The sequence below is a fragment of the Sciurus vulgaris genome (genome assembly GCF_902686455.1).
Source record: "Sciurus vulgaris genome assembly, chromosome: 12".
In the NCBI taxonomy this organism is placed as follows: Eukaryota; Metazoa; Chordata; class Mammalia; order Rodentia; family Sciuridae; genus Sciurus; species Sciurus vulgaris.
Genome location: NC_136473.1, coordinates 31,468,824 through 31,495,775, shown reverse-complemented (window position 1 = coordinate 31,495,775; position 26,952 = coordinate 31,468,824). Strand labels below are relative to the sequence as shown.

The 26,952-nt window shown below is 49.4% G+C and overlaps 1 protein-coding gene across 1 annotated transcript; it reads right to left on the bottom strand.

Moving 5' to 3' along the window:
• Positions 1–911: 911 nt before the first annotated feature.
• On the bottom strand, positions 912–26,745 carry LOC306641344 (cancer-related nucleoside-triphosphatase homolog; the record flags this gene model as incomplete). Its single annotated transcript, XM_079106455.1, has 7 exons — positions 912–991; positions 11,038–11,110; positions 18,036–18,243; positions 19,103–19,335; positions 24,265–24,422; positions 25,605–25,775; positions 26,691–26,745. 7 exons carry the CDS (start codon positions 26,743–26,745, stop codon positions 912–914), a joined length of 978 nt encoding a protein of 325 aa, XP_078962581.1.
• Between the last annotated feature and the right edge of the window lie 207 nt (positions 26,746–26,952).

Here is a 26,952-nt window from a genome sequence, read left to right as displayed (position 1 = left end):
CGTTCTGTTGAAAAATCATCCTCCCTCTTGGGGGCCATAGGTGTGGCATGTCTTCATGTGCAGTTGCTTTTAATACTAAGAATCAATATATCCTTAGATTCAGATTATAGAGAATACTGGGGAGATTTCATGGTGCTGGGACACAAAATAACATACAATAAAGTTTAATATTAATACTTAGATGAAATTATAAATAAGCAATTATGATTTGCTCAAATTTGTAAGGAGCCTGTGATTTCTTTTGGTATACAAATTCTCTAAAAGTTATATATAAGTATGTGAGAGTATTCCTCTGAGATTTGATGTGGTGTTTGGTCTTCATTGCTTTCTTAGTGTTTATGATTAAGTTTGAGGATATTTTTCCAACTTAATAAATAAGTACAATTTGTATTCTTTCTGTGTCTGGTTAGAGTTTTAGTCCATCATTGAGTACATGAAATAGAATAAATATTAAGTATAAGCTGATTCCTCTATTCTCTGTTAGTAATAACAAGAACATTCCACTGTTAATAGCTAACATTAGAGTTCTTGGAAGGGGTAACTTCTACAGAAACTCAATGTCGTATTCTTTCAGGGAAATTAAAACTAAACAGAGCACCGTGCCCTCTACCTTGCTGGGAACTGCTTTTCGTTTTAAGCTCTCATACAGTAAACATGTTTCTTGAATAAGATCATTAATTATACACCTGAAGATTTTTTACTTAACATTTCCTTGTATTAACCATGAAATGCTGTAATTAATACCAAAGAAAAAACATACAAAAAGACTCTGTGAACAATAAAGATTCAGACTCAGCCTCAGAACACTTGGTGTCTCTGTGTGCTGTTTCTCCACCGTGCCGATGCCTCTCGTCCACCTCAGACCCCCGACTGCTGCTAGGGCTGGACCCCGGCACAATCCCAGTTATGAATCACATCATGGACTCAGAGTCCTTGGAGAACTCGAGTCTGGCATCTCTCCAGCCACTGACTCTCTCCTTCTTCATGGGGCCTGTTGGGGAAGGTGTGAGGGCTGGACTGAGAGCAAAGAGCCTGGGGTCCAGGTGGGGCTGAGCTGTCCTGGAGAGGTGTGAGCCCCTGTGACAGCCAAAGGAGAGGAGAATGGAGTGAGTGGGTTAGCTCCAAACCCAAAGGCAGAACATGTGACTGACCTGCAGGGACATCAGTGTCTCCCTGCATCTCTGATCTCTCTCTGTGTCCTTCCCTCCCTTTCCTGCACCCTCTCTTTCTCTACCAATTCAACCTGAGGTAAAAACTATTCGGAGTTAACTATGGAAGACACCAGCAAGAAAAATTACCACATCGTTTCCCTGAATCCCTTTGAGCCTGTGGTGCACCAAGATCATGTCAGGGAGGCCCTGAGAACATCCACCTGAAAGTGCAGGCTCTGCCTGCACAGGAGTGACTGGGGGATGGGAAACCACCTGGCCTCCAGGAGTGTGTTACCTGTGACGTCCCTCGATGTGCACCATGAAACCAGGCGCTGGCCTGCACCTCTTCACCTCTAAAATGGGGTCATTGACTCTTGCTGTCTTACCCGTTGGCACTTGTGACCAGATAAAAGCTGGAGGCCTTTTCAGGGCTGCTCTAGGGCACAGCAGAGTGGCCCTGGGGAGCAGGACCCCACTGAATAGTGCCTCCTTGGGATGCCACAGCAAGGAAGGGTCCCCGGTCAGAGCACAGGGGACTGGCACTTCTCTCTCTCTTGCTGTGATTGTACTGTCACTGCCTAGAGAAATCCCTGCTCTTCAGGGGGGATTATGGAAAAGGAGCCCTGGTAGATGGTGCTTTTGTCCTCCTTCCTGCCACACCCTGTCCTCAAAAGGACAGGTGGAGCCTGCCCCTCTGGGTGGGAAGAACCTAGTAGGTAACTGAGCAGCTGACCAATTTATTTGACCCTCCTAGATCCCTAACCCCTCATTTGCTCCTTTCAGTAAGTACTTATTAAGCACCTGGAATATGTGAGATTTGGGGACAAATAGTAGAAACACAGGTGAGCAGAAGGGCATTGACCTGCCCAGGGAGCGATTACAACTTACGGAAGAGATGGCCAAAAACACTCTGCAGAGATTTAACCTGCCAGCACTAGAGCCGCAGAGACAGAGTCCTAGCCTCCGTGAGGGTGGAGAGTCTGACAGGCTGGGCTTCTCAGGGGTTCACCGTAGCACAGCAGTCCAGGAAGCAGCCTGAAGTACCTAGTGGTGTGGATTGTCCTTGGAATCGGGAGTGGGCCTGCCACACAGGCAGGGTCTGCCTGCTAACCCTGTGGGACACAGCTGTGTCTGGCCACATGCTCTTCAGCCTGCTCTGACAGGGCCACTGTCCTAGGGGCCCCTCTCCCTGGGACTGCAATTCAGTTCAGGCTGCGTGATGCTCTGAAACTCAGGCTTTGTGGGCTTGGGGAGACCATGGAGGAGACATGAGCCAGTGAGTGGCACAAGTGCAGATTTGCTCCTCCTGTGAAGAGTGGTTTGGATTCCAGTGACTGCCCAGTCCCCAGGGCCCTCTTAGGTTCTTGATTTGAGCATGGCTGACCTGGTGTTGCCCCAGGGAAGCAGGTAATTCTTGCCCCTTCAGCCTTTATTCAGTCTTTTAGCAGCACGGCTGTCTGCTCCCACCAGGCAGGTGAAGCTTATTGTCAACACCCTTTCTGTATCTTTGTCTCTGATTGCAGGAGAAAGACTTCACTGATCAGGGGGTTTCAGGCACCAGAAGGAGAGGAAGGGGCTTATAGTGCTGGGGGCCAATGACCCAGAAACTTGTTTACAGGGAGGTCTAAGACCTGGCCACAGATCCCCTGGAAAACTAATATTTTCATAAAGTTTGACAGACACCCGCCACTCTTCAAGCATGAGTGCCCAGGGTCCTCCCACACCCACATAATGCTCTAGGGCCTGTTCCCCTCTCAGCCAAAGGAAATGTCCAGCACACAGCAGGCTTGCCTGAGGCTCCACAGCTCAGGGCCCCCTGGTTCAGCACAACTCCCTTGCCAGACTCCAGAAAAGGAAGCAAGGGATCAGCTACATGAGCCAGGGATGCACTCTGGGCTCTCTGTCTGTTCCCCCTCCCCAGGCCTCAGTGTCTTCAGGAAGTCCCCAGCTATAGTGCTTTGGCTTATAATTTTTTAACTTTACAATGGTGCAAAACCGAGGCACTTTCAATAGAAACTACTTTGAATTCTGCTCTTTTGCCACATTGGAGATGTGCAATGTGCAGGCTGATGTGGGGTGCTACTCCCAGTCACCTCCTGCTCTGAGATGGGGACCTCCTCAGGGCCCCGTGTGGCTCAGCTGAGAGGTGCAGTGGGTGAGATGGATTTGGTGTATTTTTGACTTATGGTGGATTTATTGGGACACAGCCCCACTGGTGTTGAGGAACATGTCTGTGCCTTGGGGTGCTGAGGACACACCCAGGGGAAAGGCTGCCCTGTGGAGTTCCTCTGCTTGGAGGAACCACTGGAGAGTTTCTTTGAGGAGCTCAGTCACTCACACTGCAGTCACTCTGACTGTAGAGTCGTCTCCCTTTGGTCCCCTTCAGGAACCTCAATGAGCTGAGTGCACCAGTAGGCACTAAATTATGCACAGACCACATTAGGACATTCTCAATTTAGTCTAAAGTACCTTCTTGGTGTGTGATTCCACACTGCATCTGTGTGCTTTCCACTAAAGCTTTTTCATTCAACACTGATCTTGCTGAGATTAGTCACTAGAGTCACATGTAGCTGTGGTTTACTCTACTGCTGAATGTTGCCCTAGAAAAATAGAGCCAGTTGTTTTTACTCCTCATTTTGATGGATGTTTAGCAGTTTATTCTCTGGTCCACAATGAGGCAAAAGTTGTGCGTGTCTCTTGGGGCACCGCAGAGCAGCACCCACAATGGGTGAAGCCTTGCCCCCTTGCTGACCAGCATAGAATTGATGATTAGGAGAGGTTTTTCTTTCACACTTTGATCTATGATCTATTTGAGGCTGTTACTGCCAGGGGTTCCATGTAGTTATGTTCCAGTCAGTTAGCCTCAGACTTTCCAGTTTCTGAGGAAGCCCCTTCCCTCCTGTGTCATGTTCTCATGGGAAAATTTGACTTGTGCCTGCCTCTCTGTGGGGCTGTCCTCATGGTGCACAATTCCATGCTAACATGGTCATTCCTCACCAAAGTTCTTTCTCTCCTCTGATGCTCTACCTTTGAGCATTTGATGGCTGAGCTGGAGATGGTTATCTGTGGAGTGCATTTGCATCTGCTTGTCAGTCTGGTGCAGGTTCCAGTGCTGGAATTGCTGGAGATAAGTCCCTTGCCTCCCTTTAAACCTGGAGTTTGATAAAAATGATTGCATTTCATTGGGAAAATCAATTTACATTGCAAAAATCTCCATTGGATGATCATGTGATCATCACAATAGAGGTCAAAAAGCACTTTACAATCTATGCTAAGCCCATGGCCAACATCATTCTAAATGGAGAAAAACTGAAAGCATTCCCTCTAAATACTAGAACAAGAAAGGGACACACTCTTTCACAACTTCTAGTTGTGAAAACACTAGTCAGAGCAATTAGGCAAACCCAAAGAGATTAACTGAATACAAGTAGGAAAAGAACTCAAGTGTCACTATTTGCCAATGACATGATTCTATATTTAGAAGACCAAAAAACTCCACTAGAAAACTTCTAGAATAAATAAATTCAGTAAAGTAGCAGGATATAAAATCAATATGCATAAATGTAATGCATTTATAATCATAAGTGATGAATCCTCTGCAAGAGAAATTAGGAAAATCACTCCATTCACAATAGCCTCAAAAAATAAAATAAAATACTTGGGAATCAATCTAACAAAGGAGGTGAAAGACCTCTACAATGAAAACTACAGCGCACTAAAAAGAAAGAAATTGAAGAAAACCTTAGAAGATGGGAAGATCTTCCATGTTCTTGGATAGACAAAATCAATATTGTTAAAATGGCCATTCTACCAAAGGTGCTATAGAGATTCATACCAATTCTAATTCAAATCCCAATGATATTCCTCATAGAAACAGAGAAATCAATGAACTTTATCTGGAAGAATAAGAGACCTGGAATAGACAAAACAATCCTGAGCAGAAAAAGTGAAGCAGGCAGTATCACAATACCAGAACTTAAACTATACTACAGAGCAATAGTAACAAAAACAGCATGGTATTGGCACCAAAATAGACAGGTACACCAGTAGTACACAATAGAAGACAGAGAGACAAATCTGAAAAAATACAGTTGCCTCATAGTAGACAAAGGAGTCAAAAACATACAATGGAGAAAAGATAGTCTCTTTAACAAATGGTGCTGGGAAAACTGGAAATCCATATGCAGTAAAATGAAATTAAACCTCCATCTCTCACCCTGCACAAAATCCAACTCAATATGGAACAAGGACTTAGGAATTAAACCAGAGACCCTGCACCAAATATTAGTCAAATGGGCCCGAATCTTCATCATGTTGGCTTAGGATCAGACTTCCTTAAACAAACAAAACAACAACAACAAAAAAAAAAACTCCCAAAGCAAAAGAAATCAAGCAAGAATCAATAAATGGGATGGATTCAAACTGAAATGTTTTTTCTCTGCAAAGGATACAATCAATAATGTGAAAAGAGAGTGTACAGAGTGGGAGAAAACCTTTTCCACATGCACTTCAGATAGAGCACTAATCTCCAAAATTTATAAAGAACTTACCAAACTTTACACCAAAAATACAAAGAAACCAGTCAATAAATGGGCCAAGGAACTGGACAGACACTTTACAGAAGAAGATATGCAGGCAATTAGTAAACAAATGAAAAAGTGTTCAACATCTCTACTAATTAGAGAAATGCAAATTAAAACAACTCTAAGATTTTATCTTACTCCAATTAGAATGGCTATTATCAAGAACACAAACAATAATAGATGTTGGCATGGATGTGGGGGAAAAGGCACAATTTTATTATACTGGTAGAGTTGCAAATTGGTACAGGCACTTTGGAAAGCAGTGTGGAGTTTCCTCAAAAAACTTGGAATGGACCCACATTTTGACCCAGCTATTCCACCCTTCAGTTTATACCCAAAGGACTTAAAATTAATATACTACAGTAACACAGTCATAACAATATTTATAGCAGCTCAATTCACAATAGCTAGATTGTGGAACCAACCTAGATGCCCTTCAACAGATGAATAGATCAAGAAACTATGGTATATATACACAATGGAATATTATTCAGCCATAAAGAAGAATGCTATTATGGCATTTGCAGATAAAAGGATGGAATTGTAGAATATCATGCTAAGTGAAATAATCCAATTCCAAAAAAGTAAAGGGTAACTATTTTCTCTGATAAGTGAATGATGATATATAATGGGGGTTGGGAGAAGGCAAATAAGAGAAGAATGGGGGAACTTTAGATTACATAGAGGAAAATGAGAGGGAGGAAGGGGCAGGGGTATAAAAAATGGTGGACTGAGACAGACATCATTAGCCTATGTACATGTATGATTACACGAATGGTATGAATCTACATTGTGCACAACCATAGAAATGAAAAGATGTACCCAATTTGGGTACAATGAATCAAAATGCAGTCTGTAAAAATAAAAAATAATTTAAAAAGCACTTGAAAATTTTAACATACAATCATTATATTTTTTAAATGAGTGAAGGAAGCATTCTTATCTGATAGAAATGATTTTTCGGCAAACATGGCACTTAAGGTTGAACTATTGACAGCTTTTCCCCTGAGATAGGAACAGGTCTAGCAGCCATCAGCAGTTCTAGTCAGCAATTTCCCAGAGGCCTTATTCAGAGAATGACAGAAAACAGAAAAGAGAAAAAATATATACAAAACACACACATACATGGTTTAGGATGTAGAAAGAAAATTGTCTTTATTAGTAGATAAAATAATAGTAAACCTAGAAAATAAAAAAAATACACTCTGTAACAAATAAAATTGTCAAGGCCATTGGATACAAGACTGATTTTTTTTCAAATAATTGAATTTTCTATATGCCAACAACAAACAAACACATGTTTTTAAAAAGGGACATTTAAATGGCTGCATAAACCTAGAAAAACCTAGGAAAAGATTTTCAAAACTTCTACACTAAAAGCTACAAATATTACTACAGATCTCAAGTAATTGAAAAAACTAGGAAACTTAAGAAGATTCCTTGTCAAGTATAAATGATGGTTACATAGGAGAAATTATTTCATAACCATGAACTGGAAAAATTTTAAGAGAATTACAATGTTTCTTACTGATAGAAAATCAGGGAAAAGTACTCTCACTTTGCTTCTAGAAATGGAAGTTTAAAATTTGGGGAGAAAAAATCTATCAATATTTATTAAAAGGTTAAATACATTTTGCTTTAAAAATACAAAAGTCTCATTCCTAGCTACCTAGAGCATAAAATTCAAATCATTCTAAGTAAGGCAATGGGTATGAGAACAAATTTTGCACCACTGTCATGGTATTTATGTCACTGGATTGGAGAATGGCTACAGTCATTATGCATATCCAGGTTAAAGAAATTAACTAAACAACATGAATTAGGTTGCTTCTACTTCCAGAGAAGACTAAGTATCATGGACCAGATTTAACCTTCTGATTTTAATTAGAAAAAAAAATTTCAGAAACATAAAATAATGATTTTCAAATGTAAGATAATAGAAATCATGGAACAGTGATCTCATGGCAGGGAGATACAAACAGGCCAAGGCATATGGTTGTAAAGTCTTCCCAGCTCCCCACCTAGATGGAGCATCCAGGCTGCTATGAAGGGAGATAGACACAGGAGAAGTGTGTGGTCTCTCTGAGATGAAAAGATGGTGTTGGTGCAGTGGGGAGACCCTAGGAGCTGGAGTTCCTAACAGAGTGCAGTTCTCCTATTCAGGTTCTGGAGCTCTCTCCTTTTCGAGCTGCAAACAGAGCAAGCTCCAGAGATCCACTGAAATCTCCCCAAATCAGCACCTGAATATTGATTGACCAGGGCTTGGATGAGAGAAAACAACCTGAGGCTGAGGGGAAAATACATATGAAAGGAGCAAATGTTACAAAACATCACCATGGGCCAGAAATATAATTCTCATACAAACTGGAGTGAAAAATTACACATGGGTATGGGATAGAGTGCTCAAGTCAAATGAGTATGCTCAGACAAAAACACATATGTGAAAGTTATAGTGTTTTCACACATCTTCACCAACATTCGGAACAATTCAAATGCCTTTCCATTGGTAAGTAGACCGGTTCTGGAGGCCAGGGTCCGGGGGGCTCCTCCACCTGCCCGTGCTCCTGAGTGCTTCCCCGGCCCACGTACTTGTCTTTCACGCTTGTGCTGGTCCACCGGCCCCACCACAAGCACACTCGCACAGCCTTTGTTTTGGGAATTAAAGTATTTACAGTTATTGCTACGTCTGGTGCTTGAGTTTTGCTGAGTCTGCTGCCATTTCTAAAACATGTCCCTCAGGCTGAGAAGGATGGCTCCCTTTCTGCACCTTGTTGAGGCTCCGGTTTGGTGAACGCCTCTTGGACCCCTGACACCAGCATCTCGCTGTCCACAGACCTGCTTGTGCCTCGGCCCAGGTTCCCTTCCTGTCATCACACAGGGCCAGTACTCCTGGACTTGGCCCCTGCCAAGGCACCAGGGAAGTAGGGGCAAGGTGTCCTGCCATCACCAGCACCCTGGCACTTGGGGTGATGTTGGGGTGAACTGAACTTGTGACCTTATGGGGGCATCTCCCTGTTGGCCAGTTTTAAAGGTTCGTCCTCTCCTCCCCGAGTCACCCGTTCAGAGCTAAGAGGAGTCCATCTGTAAGCCTGGCGTGAAGTGGCCAGCCAGGGCTGCCAGGAGAGGAGGGCACGGGGCAGCGAGCCTTCCCCAACCCACTCTGCATCCCACCAGCCTCTCATCCAGTCGAAATTCTTCGCACAAGCAGCACTGCATCTGCTCTGTGCGCCCCGGAGGGCATTTCTCCTTAAGACCCAGTCCGGCTGCTGGACTGCCGGTGCCCCTCCTTGGGCCCCTGGCTGGTGACAGGGATTGTACATCTCCCACGTGCCCCTGAGCATTCTCTGACATGGCAATACAGGAATCATGGCAGGACTTGCCACAGCATCACATCTACGTGTCGCCTGTGAGGTTTGGGTCATGTGCACACTAAACCCACAGAAGGCCTGACAGAGCCACGCAGGGCGTGCTGGAAAGGGCACGTGCTCCAGAGCCACTCAGGCCCATATCCCCCTCACATCTGGTCCCGGTGCCCACGGCCAGGCCAAGGAGCCAGCTCCACACTCAGGCAGAGCAACACCCCTGCCCCCACAAGCACGAACCCCAAACTAGCCATTCCATCTGTTTTGAAGTAGGTTTCATTGGTTTCCTAATTTAAGACAAAAGCAGAGTTCAGCCAACAGTCACCCTGAAAGACAGAGCTCTGAGGGACAAGTGCAGAGGGGACACGTTCCTACTCGGGAGCCCAGGGAACCCTGTGCACATGCCACTGCTGCCCACAGGCCCCGGAAGGGCGCTGCATGTGGGGTCCTGCTTCAGCTGGGCAGGCAGCAGCCCAGGTCTGGGTGTAGGGCCCAGGAGGACACAGCAGGGACATCTGCCTGCCCCCTCCCTCCACCACACTCTCCTGGAGTTGGCAGGGCCCCTGCAGGGCTTGATGACCTCACAGTTTGGGCGAGGTTAGGTTCCCAGGCTTGGTGGTGGCCATCCTGGCCCACTGAAGGCCATAACCCACACTGGTCAGTGATCCTCGTCCTGGTGACTGTGTCTGCAGTCAGCCAGCCTGGCAGACACCCTGACGTAGCACTGGGCCAGCAGGGCAGGGTCAGTGGAGACAGTCCCTCCTCCCCCCGGGCAGGAGGCCCTTTGTGAGGGAGCATCTCCAGGCCAGTAGGCCTCCTGCTGTGACCCCTCAAGCACGAACATCCAGGTCAAGCTTGAAAGCTACCCAGGAAGAGAGTGGCCAATGTGGGGCCTTCCCCAGGTGCAGGCCCTGGTCATGCTCAGGCTTGGGCTTCAGCACTGCTCAACGACCCACTCAGACACCTGTCTGCACGTGCAGAGACCTGTCAGTCACAGAGCAGGGACACGCCGCCTTTATGCCAGTGATTCTGTAGCTGACGCTAGTTGCTAAAAAGCCTGAAAACTCATAGATCATCACCCAAAGTGACCTACAAACACAGAGCTGTCACTCCAGTACCATCGTCTTTGAATCCCAGGATGCCCAGGCTTTCCTACTTCCCTCTTCTGCGGCACCCTGCTGGGGGCTGACCCAGACTTCTGCAGCCTTCCTCTTGACTGCACAGCCCAGTGCTGAGGACAGTTCCCTTTGCAGTCTCACCACCTGCTCTGAGGACAGCCATTGCCTTTACCTGGAAGGGAAACAAGGCTCAAAAAGGTTAAAAAAAATGCACCCAAGCCCACGGCCCAGGCAGGGCTCTGAAGGAACCCAGGCCCAGGCCTTGCCGCCCTTCAGTCTGACTGGCAGGTGGCAGGACACTCCAAAGGCTACCCACACAAGGACTTGTGTGTTTGAAACACCACGTTTGCTTTAATTTTATTAAGCAACTAACAAAGACATACACAAGAGGTGGGGAAGGACCCCAATGGCTTTCTGAGGAATAACAATTCAGCACTGGAGACAGAAGCCTGGAGAAGGGTTTAATTTCCACGACATGCAAAATTGACGGGCAGTGAACTCGCTGTCCACTGGCAACACAAGGACAAACTTCAAAGGGGATAAATTCCAGGGACTGAGCTCCTCTGCTCGGTTCCCACTTTATCCTGGCCACGTACACAACCAAAGAAGAAATGAACAGAAATCCCTGAGCACGAGCAGGCCATGAGGGGCTGCTGGTGAGCCCAAGGCTGCCTGGACTTGCCAAATGTTTATGGAAGCAGCTGTCAGCCTCCCTGGCTACAGGATCCAGATGTGTGGAGGCACACAGCTGGAGGCAGGGATGGAGGCTGTACTCCACTGGGCACCTCCGCAGGGCAGCACCGTAGGTGCCAGCTGGCCTCACTTCTCGCAGCTTGGCACCCAGCTTGGCATCCTTCTACATCCAGTAGAAGGCGGTTTCTCTTCTCCTTGGTGACCTGTGGGAGGAAGCAGGAAGCCAGCCTCAGACCTCCCTCCTTTCCCTTACCCTAAGAGCTGGGAAGGCTGGGAAGCCAACAGGAGCTCTGAGACAGGACAGGTGTCTCCAGTCCCACCATCAGCTCTGCAGAGACAGCCCAAGGGACAGCAAGCCAGGTGAGGTGGCACACACCTGCAGTCCCAGCAGCTTGGGAGGCTGAGGCAGGAGGATCCAAGTTCAAAACCTACCTCAGCAACTTAGTAAGATCCTGTCTCAAAATAAAAAATAAGGAGGGTTGGAGATGTGGCTCAGTGGTTAAGCACCCCTGGGTTTCATCCCTGGTGCCAAAATAAATAAATAAATAAATAAATAAATAAATAAATAAATAAATAAATAAATAAGAAATAAGAAATAAGAAGGGACAGCAGCTTTGAGAGCTGATGGATACTGACTTGGGAAGAGTGTGAACCAAGAGCTGTAAGGAAGGCAGGGAGGGGGTAGGGCAGATGGACAGTCACCCTGGAGCAGAAGCAGCCCAGAGCAGCAAATGACTGAGACCCAGGGACACCCAGAATCCAAGCATGCTCCCAAGGTTAGTACATCTACTTGGCTCACCAGCGGCTTGGAGGACCCAAGTGCTGCAAGGTGCCTTGGCTCACCTGGAGGAGGAGGGGGCTGAGCCAGAGAAGCAAGGGTGACAAGGTGCAGACCATATCTCGGCCTCCTGACCCCAGCATTTTCTCCATAGGCAGTACCCTTTCAACACAAGGACGTCCAACAAGCAAGCACGGGAAGCAATCCCGGTGTCCCTGCCCCTGTGATCACTTCTTCCCTCACCACCAGTCTGGCAGAACAAAAGGGGCAGAGGAACCAGGGAGAAGGAAGGGCTGATGTTTCCTGTCACTGTGCCTCCCCTGGCCCCCACACTCATGGGCACAGGGCTGAGGATGGGATGCCACAGAAAGGACGCTGACCTCATGGAGGTGGCAGACTAGGGGAGACATAGCATGAACAAGGATGGGGGAGGTCCAAGACTCCCCAGGAAGGGTCCAGAGAAGTAGCAGGGCCTGGGTGGGAAGCAACAGGTCTTGAAAAGGCTTCCACAGCTGGGTGCACCTGGACACGACCCTGACAGGTGGTCAATGGGGAAGGGCACCTGGACAGAGGGGGATAGGAGCAAAGCCTCTTGGTACGAGGGAGGGAGCACTGGAGACCTGCAGAGGTCAGCACGGGCAGCCCGAGAGGAGGAGCAGCTGGCCCCCAGCAGGCCTGCTCTGGGTTGACTGTGTCCCCAGAGGTTCATGTGTTGGAAGCCTGATCCCTCAGTGCATGGCATGTGGGGGTGGGGTCTTCAGGAGGCAACCAGGATTAGATGAGTGGCTTTGTGAGAAGGGGAAGCCACCCCAGCTGGCACCATGCTTCTCCCCATGTGGGGCCTTCCGCCATGTTGGAGAGGGATGTGGGTCAATGTCTAAGTGGTGACCAAGTCTTCTAGAGAGGGGAGTGGTGCCACTTGGCTCTTCTACCTTATTTCTGTGTGTATGTGTGTGTGAGGGGGGGTGGTTTTATGGAGATGTAATTCATATATCTTAGAATTCACCTCAAGAGTAGAATTCTAGGGCTGGGAATATAGCTCCGTTGGTAGGGTGCTTGCCTCACAAGCACAGGGCCCTGGGTTCAATTCCCAGCACTGCACACATTCAGAGTTTGCAATCCTCACCGCTATCTAATATCAGAACATTTTCATCACAAACAGAAGCCCCTTCTAGTTACCCCCTTCTGCCCTCCCCGGCTTCTGGCAACCACTTCTATCTGCTCTCTCAGTAATGTTGCCTCTCCTGGACATTCTCTGCAAGTGGAATCACAGGTATGCGATCTGTGCCTGGCTTCTTTCACTCGGCATGAGGTGACACTCGTTCACACATGTTGTACAGTGAAACCATCGGTACTTCAGTCCTTTGTGTTGCCAATAACACCCACTGTAGGAAGGTATCACGTTTCTTTTATCCCTTCGCAGAATTGGGGTGATTCCCACGTTCTGGCCGTAATGCTGCTGTGATTGTTCATTGAAGGTTTTTGTGAACATGTTTTCCATTCTTCTGGTTAAATATCTTGGAGTGGAATTGCTGGTTTTCAGAGTGACGCAAATTTAATTTTTGAGGAACTGCACCTGTTTTCTAGTTTCGGCACCACTGAGGTCCCACCAGCAGGTGTGAGGGCACCAACACCTGCCATCTTCCATTTCTTTCTTTCAGTCGTATTGCAGGCACCCCAAGGGGTGTGCCTTCCCAGCCACCCCTGACACTGCATATCCTTTCATGGGCTTACCGGTCACCTGTATAGCTTCTGTGGAGAAATACCCATTCAGAGTCTCTGTCTATTTTTATGGGTTTATTTTTACTTTATTGTTGAGTTCTTAAAGTCGTCTTTGTGTTCTAGGATTCGGGCTCATCTGATACATAATTTGCCAGCATCTTCTCCCCTAAGTGTGCTCCTTCCTACTCTTGCTGGGTCCTTTGAAGCACAAAGGTTTAGGGTTTTGGACTTATCTATTTTTTCCTTTGCTGTCTGAGTTCTGGGTGTTCTTTCACAGCAGACTTTGCCCAATTGCTGTTCACAAAGACTTCCTCCTATATTTTCTGCCAAGAGTTATATAGATTTACCTCTTATATTTAAATCTATAAACCATTTTGAGTTAATTTTGTGCACAGGGTGAATTAAGGGTCCAACTTCATTCTTTTGAATGTGGATATCCAGTTTTCCAGCTGCAATTGTGGAAAACACTGCTCAGTTCCCATTACACTGCCCAGGCTCCCTCATGGAGAATCAAGTGGTCATAGACACAAGAGTCTATTTTTGAACTTCCACTCTCTTCCAATGGTTTACATGTGCACCCTGATGTCAGTACTACAGTCTTAACTACTGTGGAGTAAATTTTAAAATCAGAAAGTGTGAGTACTCTAACACTGTTCATTTTGCAGATTATTCTGGCTGGGCCCCTTGTATTTTCATATGAATTTCAGGATTTGCTTCTCAATTTCTGCAAAAAGAACTCACTGCCATTGACTTCTGATCTTATATTATCCAGCAGTTGACGAATGAGGCCCGGCCCTGGCTTTGCATCCACAGAACAAAGGTGCAGGGAACCAGGGACAGTACTGAATTCCCGCCAAGAAGGAAATTATGTCCTGTTTGTCTAAAATACATGTAGCAAGAAGAGCAGGAGGTCTAAAATCTTCCAAATAGAAAGAAGCTAAGACCTAGCATCTAATACGCTTAAGATCCTACAACTCAAAAGTGAGAACTGAAAGAATAAAAATGGCTTTGTGGAAGAAGCAAGTTTAAAGGGCTCTGAATTCTCATTATTAAAGTAGCTTTTAGTTATATTAACATTTTATAAAACAGAAAAATCAAATAACATCTCAGACTCGAGTCACAGAAGAGTCTGCACCCCACTGACATGCCAGTGCCCCCCCCCACCCCGTGCAGGCATGGGTGGATCCTGCCCCGCCACACGCGCTGCAGTGGGGCAAGTCTGCGCATGTAGCACCTGGCACATGCCCCCAGCCCAACGGTCTGCTCTGCCCAGTTAATTAGAAAACTAGGAAAAGTACATATACCCCTTTCCAGTAATCTCGACCCACAAAAGCTTTCTCCTTTTGCCTCCAAGGCATCAACATGGCCATTACCTACTGTTTTCACAATTAGCTTCCCTGAGCCAAATACTGAAATAAGTTCAAAATAAAAACAGTTCTTAGTGTTATATTTAGAGAGCAACAGGCTTTAGAAGCCATGAAAAAAAAATGTGGCCAATGTTCTGAAAGAGCAATATAACCTCAGGAAGGCCATGGTCAGTACCCAAGCCATGGCAGTTCCCACGCCTCCAAGACCCTCCTGTGGTCTGGAAGGTCTCTAGTCAGAACCAGCAGGACCAGGAGCTGCAGCAGTGCCCAGCAGGTAAGGGAAGCACCTGGGCAGACCAAGGTGGGATGATGGCTGACATCGGCAGTTCAGCTTCTACTGGAGCCAAGGCGAGGACAGCAGGGGGCAGAGGCAGGAGCATTCCTGGGCAGGCAGGCAGCATCACAGCCTGGACACCAGACAATACCCCTGCTGCAGCCAGGGATGTGAGGCACCAGGCTAGGTGCCAGGCTCGTCACACCACAAGCTCCTACTGCAGAGGATGTGACGTGGCTCAGAACCTCACCAATGCTGTGATGTGGACTAGAAGGCAGAAGACCAAGTCGGTGACTTCTCTCTCAGAAACCAACAGCATGTGATAGCAAGGTCCCCTCCAAACTCGACAGCAAGCCACAGGAGACAAACTCTCATCCCAGCTCCACTAGCCTGCTCCTCCTCCTGCCTCAGGCCTGTGCTCAAGCAGCACGTGGAGAGAACTTCTGCCCACTCCAGAGGCCTGTCCACCCTGCCTGACCTTCCCTTCTACCCAGCCATGGCTGGACACATCCCACGAATGCTTGCTTAGTGGGTCCCCTCCATGCAGCAGGGGCATCTGCCTCCCAGGGCAGGGAGCAGCACCAGGCTCACTAAGTGGGGGAGAGGCCAGTCCTCAGCAGCTCCCAGCCCTGCCTGCTGGGCAGCAGAGGCATGAGGATAACTTCCTTCTGGAGACTGTCTTTCTTTGTCTACCTACACATCTGAGTGACGCCATTCCTGCCTCACCTGTCAAACATGACCTCAGGAGCTTGAGACGCTGCCACCAGCACACAGCTCGACCTCTGCACGGTGCTCTCTCCCCCGTGCTCCTGAGGGATCTTTACCTGGACGGAGTCCTCTGGGTGCTGGGCTGCTGTTCCAACCCTGGGGCCCTGAGCCGACCGGCATCTCCACCCGCACATCAGTGCGTTGAGAGTCAGGTGCCGCTTCTCCCACATTGCTCTTGGGACTCAAGTCAGTGCCCACAGGTCTGGTTCTGAGGTTCTTGGCATGGATTTCTTTGTTTTACCCAGCTGTGGTTCACAGCGGGCTTTTGGAATCTGTAGGTTTATGTCTTTAGCAAACACGGGGAGATCTGGGCTACTGTTTCCCACCTGTCCCTGTCAGGGCTCGTTCTTGACGTTTTTATTCTGCCTGCTGCTCTATCTTTGAGTCTGCTAGTTCTTTCTTCTGTCATCCTCAGAAGGTGGGCCCACAGATTAACGTTTTAATTTGGTTACTGTACTTCCCGGTTGTAAAATTTTCCTGTGATTCTTCTATTGTCTCTATTTTTGCTGAAACTTTCACTCTGAGACTTTCAGTTCTTCATTTGCTTCCAGGGCCTGTGATTGTCACTTAGGCGACACAGGATGCTGGGCCCAGTCCCGCCCTGACTCCCTAACTCCAGCACCATGGTTGGAAGCCCATATCTGCTGGCCACCTCTTCATTCCAGCTGCAGCACACCTGGCTCTCAGGACAAGTGACCTGTGGCCCAGTCTGTCATCCACTAGCTGCTTGCCTGGCACAACACGATAGCAGATGGCACTGGCTGGGTGGCATGCCCCCCATCCTGGAGCTCACTTAGCCAGGCAGGGCTGCGCAGCTCCACCTAGGGCCTGGAGCTGGCTGCCTTCTCTTGTTCCTTCAGGAGCTGTGGATCCTCCCCACCCCTCTGCTCAGACCCCCTCTCCCTGGCCCTGCCTGCCTCCCGGTCAGGTCTCCTCACAGGTGCCTGCTCCAGGATGCTGTGGGCAGAGGCCACTCTCAGACAGATGCAGACATCCACTGCCTCTGGGGATCAGAAAGGACCCAAGACACACGTTAGCCAACTGCTCAGTCTGCTGGTAAGGACATGAGGGTCCTTGTTTTTAAGCCAGGACCACAAGGGTCACACCCAGGGTGGCTGGAGAAGAGCAGGATGTGTGGCCCCCTCCTGGAGCTCTCTCAGAGCTGATGCCTTCTGTGTCCCACGAGAAGCAATGACTGCCCTGCTGGAGGACAGTCTCCCCTCTGGAGCAGGGACTTGGACTCATCTTAAGACATAGCACGCACTTCTGGATGTGGCCCTCAGCTCCCCTGACCTTCCCTTGACTTTCAGGTTCCTGGTGCTAACAAGGGAACAAGCCAGCCTTCCAGCATGGAAGCGCCATCTCCTGCTCCTCCAGCACCACTGCCTCCATGTCCACAGACACTGTCATCATGAACCTCTACCTCAGGCGGTGTGCAGAGGGGCAGGTGGTGGCACTTGGCTCTGAGGCCACTGACATGAGGACTAGGCCTTCGCACCTTTCCAGCCTTACTCAGACATCACCTCCTGGGACAGACCTCCCTTGAGTGCTGCCCACCACCAGGCCACCCAGCCATGCTGCCAGGACTCTTCCCAGCCCTTGGCAGCAGCTGGAACTACCTCCTGCATCTGCCTGCACATGTGGCACTCAGCTCCTACACTTGGTCCCATGCTCCTGGGGAACAGACCCACCAAGATGTGAATAGTGCCCTAGACACAGTAGGTGCTCAGTCAGCACCAGCCAAGGGAGTACACCCCTGAAGGAGGTGCACACGCCTCCCAGATCTATCTGGTCTAACCCCAATGCGGTCCTTCACTGCCACACACAGGATGCACTGGTGGCAACATCCCAGCAGGGCCAGTGGGCCCTGCAACCGGTGATGCAGGTGCTCACTCTGCTCCAACCTGCCGAGGCCCCGTGACCTCCACTTGCCACCTGCCTCTGGGAAGTTTTTAACCTGGAGTGGGGGTGGCATGAGTGGAGCTCACCAAGGGCACTCGCAGGCACAGAGGAGGGCAGGAGAGAAGACACAGAGGCACGAGAGGGACTGAGGAGGGCAGCAGGATGGGATACTCCAGGGCTCCCAAGGTTTGTCAGTGCATGGAGGATGGTGTCATTCTAAACCCCTAAGATCCAACTCAGTGATGCTGCAGCACAGGGGCACATGGGGGGCGAAGGAGCAGGTGAGGGTGGGGCGCCTGCAGACAGGGTGCACTCACGCTGAACACCTTCACATCAGACCTGCCCCGGATCTCCTCCACCAGGACCAGTGACTTTCCTTTTGGGGCTGGGATGGTGCCCAGGACGATGGTTGCTGGTGAGGACAGAGTCTGGCGCACAGCCTGGATGAAGGGCTGGCTGAAGAGCTCCATCTTCCTGATCTCATTGATGACACACTCTGGGTCTGAGGCCTCCACAGGAACCCACCTGTGGACGGAGACACTCACTGGACACCGGGCCACACTACTCATAGGGCCCCACAGCCACAGGCTGTCCTCACGAGCAGGCTCACAAGAAGGACAACCTAGGAGCCTGCAGTACCAAGCACTCGGTCCCCAAGCCCTGGCTTCTTGCAATATTTTATTCCTCACAATGGTTCCAACAGTGACCCCACCTTATGCTTACATGTACAAAGAAAATAAAGGGTACCCCAATACCTCAGGTTTAAAGAAAGGAGACAGCAAGGCTGAGTGCCACGGCAACGCTGACCTCTTGACTCCAACTCTGAGTCTTGCTCCAAGAGGTCTAGTCTAGCACTGGGCGCTCCCATCCAGGCCTGGCAGCAGAGGGCGCTCGACCGCTCCCCAGTGTCCCTGTCAGGGCCTGTAGCCAGGCCAAGTCTCCTCCTGATGTCCTACAAGCCCCTCAAGGTCCCACGCACACCATCGCTGAACCCACAAGACACAGGTTCTCGGCTGGGAGAGCTGTCCTGGGACTGAGAAGGTCCTACCAGCTGACAGGCAGAGGGGCAGCATAAAGAACCCCTCCTGTGACACAGGTCCTGAGGGCCAGCCACTCTGGCCCCTCTCCCTGGCAAATACAGACCCAGCTGTGGAGGGGCCCTGCCAGGCACCGCTGCTGTCACCCCAATGCTCCAGGATGACCAGAACCACCCCTCCAAGGAAGCCCCGCAGAGCAGAGCACCTTCAGGCTGCCCGGCTGCTGCAAAGCAGGTGTGAACACTTTCTCCAGGTGCCCGCCCCCACCGAGAGCACCGCGAGGAGTCCTGGAGTCCAACAAGAGGAACCCCACTCCGAGGCCCCATCCATACTCATGTGCCTCACACCTGCACACCTTCCCAGGAATCAGGAACTGTGTCCAAGAAACCCCTCTCACCACGAAGAAACTGCTCTCCAGGGGCAGAACACGTGTGCCTGGCAGCCAAGGCACAGGCGTGAGCACCATCTTATGGAGCATGCTCAGCCAGTGGCCAGCTGGGCAGCAGACCTGACCACAGGTGCAGGGATCGCTGTCCTTGCCACCAGCAGCATTCAAACTGTTTTCAAAAAGTTTCATATGCTAGTAAAAATTTTACCACTATTTGAACTTTGGAGAAAAGCTCTTATCTCTGCCACTGGCTGTCCTTCTCTTTATTAGAAACTGCCTGGAGTGGGGAGAACAGACTGCCCACTACAGGGAAGTGGTGACAACTGGCAAGTGGCTGGGGACAAGAGAAGTTCAGCTACAATCCCAGCTGGGTGTTTGGCTACCCAAGGTGCCACACCTTGGTGGGATGTGCATTTCAAGGAGGAGTTAAATCTGCTTGCCTGTAGGGCCTGCAGAGGATACCATGTGCTCAGAGCCCTGCAAACAGCCTCCCCAGGAAAGATGCTAAAGAAGGGAGAGAGAGGAACTCACTGCGGCCACAGGAAGGAGGCTGTCTGGAAAACCATCATGTCCTCCACATCAGCAGGGCCCTCGCTCCGCACAGTTCCCTCACCCCATGTGACCTCCAACATGGCCTCAATTCCACAGCTCAGGACAGCTCTGCCTGGCAGACGCTGTGCCACCAGGAAGGCCTCAGTAAAACAGGAATGCGGAGGCAGTGTTCTGAGGATGGAGCCTCCAGCCCGAAAGTCTGCACTCAGTAACGGCCAATGCCACCACGCTGCTACCACCAGCACAGGACAATGAGGGAGGACCGACGCGTGGGGGGCAATGTTGCAATGGTAATTAAACAGTGCGGTACTGATGGGGAAATGAAGGTCCGGCATCAATGAGTCCGGCCCTCAAGCATTACGCACACACGTTTAAACATGACTTATAAAGCAAAATACACTGACTGAATGTGAGTTCTCTGATAACCGGTTTTAGCAAACTAGCCAAGTATCTGGAAGGAAACCAACTGTCTCCCATGTTACATTTGAAATAAATCCAGGTGGACTAAAGCATAAGTGCTTTTTTAAAAGCACAGGGAAGAAGAAAAGTAAAATGTTATGTTAAATTTAAATAGGGCTGAACTATTATATATAATATATAATATTTAATATATATAAGTGACAAACAGAAAAACAGAATCAATAAATATAAAAAGGTCATCTGCCTTACAAAGGGGGAATGGGAAGAAGAATCCAACAATAAATTAGACTAAAGAAACCAAACAATGGAAACCCCTAAACCTCATTAGAACCTTAAAAATGCAAATCGAGGCCAGGAAGTGTCTTGGAACTGTGAATCACGTACCTGAAACGTGCCAGACAGCCTGTCCTCACACCACAGAGGACCAGAGTGGCCCTGGGACCAGGCTCCTCACACCATGCTGCCCTTCAGGCCCTGTGGGAGGCCAGCCCCACTGGGGACAGAGCTACTGCTTGGTGGCAAGGTCACTTCCCACTGGGAACAAGGTGTCTGACATGGAGGGAACCACAGTAGATCAAAGATGAAATGCCCACTCGGAGAGTCGATCATGAACCTCAGTTCTGAAGATTATTAAGATATGAGACCACATCCAATCACTCAGTCAGCCTGCAGGAAAAACAAACTGGGCCCATAAACAGGGAGGGGCTGTTTCTTCAGTTCTGGACAACTAAACAGAGTAGGCAGCCAGGCAGGCAAAGCATGCCAGCAGTGGCTATGCTGTGGTAAGACCTGAGTAACTCACATTGTCTTTCCTTTTTTTTACAACTTTTCTTTTTACCATGGACAGAGAAAATTTCAATACTTAGGAAAACAATGTGATAGCTCTCAAGTAAGACGAGGTCAGCCCTGGATGAGCCATCAATCCAGCTGGGTCTGCGGGGTCTTCCTAGAAGCCCAAGTCCTCTCCCATGGGCACTGGCCTCCCTCCTTCCCTTCCTGTTCCCCTGCTCTGCTCCATCTCTGCTCTGGTCTGCAGAATGTGGCAGATACCCATGCTGAGGTGAGCCTGTGGACCTGAGCCTCCTGGGCCTCCTCCGCCCCAAGGTGCTGCCAGCTCCCAGCCAGTCCTGCTTCCCTGGGGACCGATGGGCATGCCACGCTGGTCCAACCTGATAATTATTTTCCATACATTTTTCATAGTATTTTTAAAAGGACTCAAACAACCCTTCACCCACAGTGAGGCTTTTACACATGACAGACATTTCTTAACTTTGTCAGATCTGCTTTCCCAGGTCCTGCAAGCTCAACTCTGGCCCTGGATGGAAGGTCTCACCTGTTCCCTTGGGGTTTCTAAAGCTTCCAACCCACCCTGTCACCACCTGCCAACAGCAAAACCTGTCTCTTCACACACCCCTATTTTTGTCACCTAATCTTTGTGTTTTTATAAAAGCCAAACTCTAATTCCTTCTCCTTTCTTCATCACAATAATATATGGGGGATGGGAGAGACATTTTTGCTCTAGAAAAGAAATCCAAGCCCTAACTGGGTAGGGATGTCCTGTGGGGGGCCGTGCCTGCCTGGCACCTGAAGGTCTGCGCTGCTGATCAGAGCCCAGAGCTGTCTTTGTTTCTTAATTAAGAAGACAGATGCAAGCTCTTGATGTGGTCAGTACAGAGAGCTTATGCAACCCTGCAGCTAGACATCAGGCATGCATTCTCCTCCCAGAACTCTGTCTGCTGACAGGAAGTAAAAATCAATTCTGTGTATTGATCTAATGCTCAAAGTCAGACTCTTCCCTTGGAATTTCATTAAAGCATCTCACTTGCTGTTTGGACATTTAGATGGAGGTACCTGGTGGGAAAACACCACATTCTCTGACTGGTCCCATGAAACTCAGCAGGGGGAGGTTTCCAGGAGAAGGAGGGTGAGGAGGTGGGTGGTGGGTGCAGCAGAGGCAGAGAACTAACTCGTGGGCTGGGGAGCTGCAGCCCCACCAACAGGGGAGAAGATCCCACAAACTTGAGGTGTCCTCAGTAGCTGACTCTGAACTCCAGTGGTCTTGGCAACCACCAATCCCCTGCACTGTTCAGCTGTGCTCTGGTGCTCAGGGACAGAGGCACGAACAGGGAAGATGGTGCCAACAACCAAGACGGAAGGTGCTGAGAGCCTGGGACAGGATGGCCCTGGCACCTGTGGGCTGGAGCACAGCTGGATGACCTCAGAGGCAGCAGGGTCAGCTGGCACAGGGCCTTCCAGTCCACTGGAAGCATGCTGGACCTCAGTGCTGGTGCAGTGGAAAGCCCTTGAGACGAGTTCACACCACTCCATTTCCCTAAGTCAATCTGTAAGATCCTCAACAGGGCCCCAGAGCCCTGCACCTGTGTCCCTAGCATCTTCCTCTCCTCCTCACTCCTGCCATCTAGAAGATTCTCCCTGGACCACCCCTCCCCAGTCACCCTGACACACTCTTCTCTTCTCCTCCTTTCAGTGTGGGCGTCAGCTCTTCAGAGCCCCTTCCTGGCCTCCTTGGGCCCAGCTGTCCCCACACTGCTCTCACGGCACTGCTGGAGGGATCCCTGTCCTCATCTCCCATCTGTGTTCCCACTAGGCTGAAAGTCTCCAGAGATGAGTTTATGTATGTTCTATTCAGGATCCTGAACTTGATCCAGGACTTGATGATATGTCATAAACATATGCAAAGAGTAGGCAATAGATAATCAATAAAGCCAAAAGCTAGTTCTTTGAAAAGATCCTCTAAATTGAAAAAGCTTTCAGTAGACTGATTAAGAAAAAAATGGGAAAAGAGCTAAATAAAGAAGAAATGAAAGAAACTTCTGTCAACACAATCAAGCTTACAAAATAAAATTAATATATAACTTAGATGAAATGGACAAAATGCCAAAAGGCACAAATACCACAATTGATCCAGTAAGAAATAAAAAAACAGCAGATATATAACAAATAAAGAGACTAAACTAGTAATTAAAAAGTTTCTAATAAAAAGCTTTTTAGGCCTGTATGACTTCCATACATTAAAAAAAAAAAAAAAAAAAAATGAATACCAACCATTCCCAAACTCTTCCAAAACTTAGAGAAGGGAGACAGTATTACCAAGACCAAGCCAGACAAAGATCCCCAGGAAATAAAGTGAGAGCACATTTCTCAGAACACAGATGCAGAAACCCTTGGTGCCAGCAATGAACACAGCCACATATAAAGGGCTCCAGACTCAGGAGCCTTCCTGCTCTCCCTAATGTGGAGTGTTGACATGTGCCGACCAAGAAGCAAGGCCTTCATGTGCAGCTCAGGGTATCATGCTGCATTTCCTCAGCTCAACTGCTTGAAGAGTTTAAACCACAAAATGCAAATCATTTGCTCCCTGGAAGAGCAAATGCCATTCTGTTCCCATCTAAACTCCTGTGATGCAAAGCACAGGCAGGCTCAGGAGACGAGAACCATACCCTCAAGTTTCTCATGATGGGAAGTGCCAACTACTTGAAAGAAGTCATCAACCACATACTGTCCCACCCAGCACTCACACTTCCCCGGCAATGGCTCTGACCTGTGAGAAAAGACGCTGTTTTGAGGAGGGCTCCTGCACTGATTCCTGGTGCTCAGCAGGCCCCTGCACAGCTGGCCCTCTGCACATTCCCCCATCCTCAGCAACCACCCAGTGAAGATGCCCTGTGTGCACTGGCCCCACTGCTCTCCCCTGGGAACAGTGCTCACTGCTTGTCTGCACACCACCAGGCCTTGCAGTGTGACCGCGGCCCCAGTGCCCAAGCCGTCTGGAAAGTGGGGTCAGACACAAGGCCAACAATTACCAAGGGAGAAAAGCACAGGACTCTGGGGCCCACATTCCAAATGAAACATGACTTCATGCTTGCTATTCATATCGTGGTCTGTTTCTTTCTCTGGGACATCTCTCGAGCCTTCCTCAAGATAGAGGAGGTCATCAGTCTCAGCCCCAAACCCAGGGAGGCACAGATTCTGAACCCTTGGGAGAGGGAGGCAGAGTGGCATCCAAGGACCCCACAGGGCACTTTTGAAGAATTTAATGCTGGTGGAATCAGAATATAAAAGCTCTGAACCTGGAGAGAAGGATTGCTTAGGGATAAAACCTACAGTAATGAAGCATCAGTACCTGACTCTGGACAAAGGTCCCCGAACTCCGGACAAAGTGACGACATCGAATCCTGTCCTTCTTCCTCCCTGCCCGACTTCTTCTGTATAAAATCCATCCACAGGCACCCCAGAGGACTGTAAAACCTCACTGGCTTTCTGGATCAAGGTCGTTTTTCCAACTCCTGAAAAAGAGAAGGAAGTACTCTCCATAGAGCACACAGCATGTGCCACCTGCAGGAGAGCAGCCAAGGGAGGCAGAAGAGCAGCTGCATGCAGATTTGTGAATATTAATTTCACTCTGCTCTTGATTGCTCCGGTGTGAAAAAGTTTCAATTCTAGTAGAAACAAACAAAGAAAACATGAATGGCATCCTGAAGTCCACTCTCAAGTTCAGAAACATCCTCAGCTTTGTCACAGATACACCCCCAGCATGCAATGCACATTCCAGATGATATCAGGCCACGTTTACATCCAGAACTGAGTTGTTTTTCCTCCCAGGTTCACCCTCCTCACTTTCCCACCTGGGAACCAACAGGGGTCATACTTTGGTCAGAGGATGGGCACTGGAGAGCAGGGCCATCCTTATGGGGGTGGGGGGAATCACGTCATTCCACACTGTCTACTGAAAATGCATCTCTTAAACCCCAAATCTCCTAAATCCCCTCTCACACACACTGCCTGGTAAAATAAATTTCCAGAGTATACGTGATTCAATGAAACCGCACTGAAACTCTGAAGAGGCCGTATCCAGGCGGAAGACCATGCAGTGCTTGGCCTGGTTGAGAGGAACAGGCTGAGGGAGAGATGGAATGCTGCAGGTAAGATCCAGGCTTATCTCGGGTACCTTTAGTCCCTAGCCATTGACTACCAATCTTGGCATCTGACCTAGCATAAACTCCTGCGTCATGAGCTGAGCTGGCTCCAGCTTCCATGACCCTGAAGCTAAGAATGCTCCCTCTGCAGCCTGCGAAAGGTTCCCTGCTCTGCAGCAGCCCCACCTGCGGCTCCCACTGGTGTACTGGTACCTGCACTGATTTACGTGTTTTTTCTGAACTGTGACCTTGAGTTCGGGCAACCTCCTCACACTACAGCCGGTCGTCCCGGGTAACCTGAATCCGTGTCCGGGCCTGGGTCACTCATCTGGCTCAGGAGAACCATCTCTTTTCGTTTCCCTTGGCGCAAGAGTGGTTTCTGCATGGATGTGACCTTTGCTACTCGGAGCTAAGTGAGAGGCCCTGCGGTAGCGTGGGCCTCCTCCCTGTCGCGGAGGCTCTGCGAGGCCGGGATGGGGCCGCGCCAGCTCGAGCTGGGTGCTCCGGGGAGCCGGGCCGCAGCCGCCGCCCCGCCCGCGGCCCCGCGCTCACCTGGCAGCCGAGTCAGGAACACGTGGCGAGCCAGGCCGGAGGCATAGCTTGCTGCCACCCTGGCAGCCGCTTCGGGGTCGGGCAGCCCCGCCCAAGCGCCGCTGGCCCCGCCCCGGCGCCCGGAGGCCCCACCCCGCCCTGAGCCTGTGTCTGTGCGCACTCCTGCTCCGCCTGGAATGGGCGAGTGTGAGGGTGCTGCCAGCCTCTGGGCTCAGAGCCGGCGGACTCCAGTGGGAATCCGTGCTCTGTCCTCCGTGCCGGACTTGCGTGCGGCGTTGGTTATTAAGGCTTTGCTGCCCCAAGCATCCGAGTCTGCCCTGGGCCGCCCCTCAAGGTGCAGTTCCCCCAGGCTGCACGTCGGGTCCTGGGCCGCCCTCTGAAAGGAGCAGGCCCTGCTGCGCTGCCCCTGCCTGTGCGTGTTGGCAGCAACGCTGCAGCCCAGAGCACCCAGGCAGCTTTACGGGAACCCTGAGGCCTGGCCTCCAGCTTCAGGATGCAGAGTGTGAAGACAAGGTTACAGCAGATCCAAAGATCTAACTGGCTTTTACTGTGTCTGAAAATAGAATCCGAGTTGGGGATGAGCAGGGCAGAGGAGGTTGGCTTTACATGCAGAAGAGGCTAAACAAAGGGCTGGCTACTCTGTTATGTGGCTACAACAGAAAGAACTTCCTAGCTTGCTGATTCAGGCCAGCTGGAGCCTGTTTTTGCTTTAGGAAGACTGGCCTCATTGGAAGTTCAGTTTGATCACCAGGCAGTTATACAAGCTACTCCATTCTGGTTTGGTCTGGTATGCAGGGGCCTAGCTCAAGAGCTCAGTAAAAAATTGCCTCTCCTGAACAGGGTCTAACAGGAGTAACTGGTCTTCAGTCCTCAGCATCCTTGCCTTTTATTCAGGAAGTTCCCAAAGTCCACTGAGTGAGAGCCACTGGTTCTGGTGGACATCCCAAACCTGCAGCTACTCTAGGAAGTCAGGCTCCCCCATACTCCACCTGGAGAATTTCAGGCAGAGAATAAAGTAGCTCCCTGCCTCACTTAACCACTTCAAGTTTCCACCCCTCAAGTGAAGTGGCCTTGAACCGGATTTACCTGTAAAATCTTTCAGTCTCACATGCGGTTTGACTTGTGAGCAATCATTCTCCATCCTGGCTGAGAAAGCAATTTCAGTGAGTGCTCAGCTTAATTGGTTTGCAGCCACACATCAGACCTCCCGGACTCCAGTTAGCGGGCAATATGTGACAGTCACGAGACCTCCATTTCTTGCTTAAAAAAATTAAAAATGAGTCAGAATTATAAGATAGAACTGTCACCACCATTTTTGCAACATTCATAACAGTATATTATTATAACA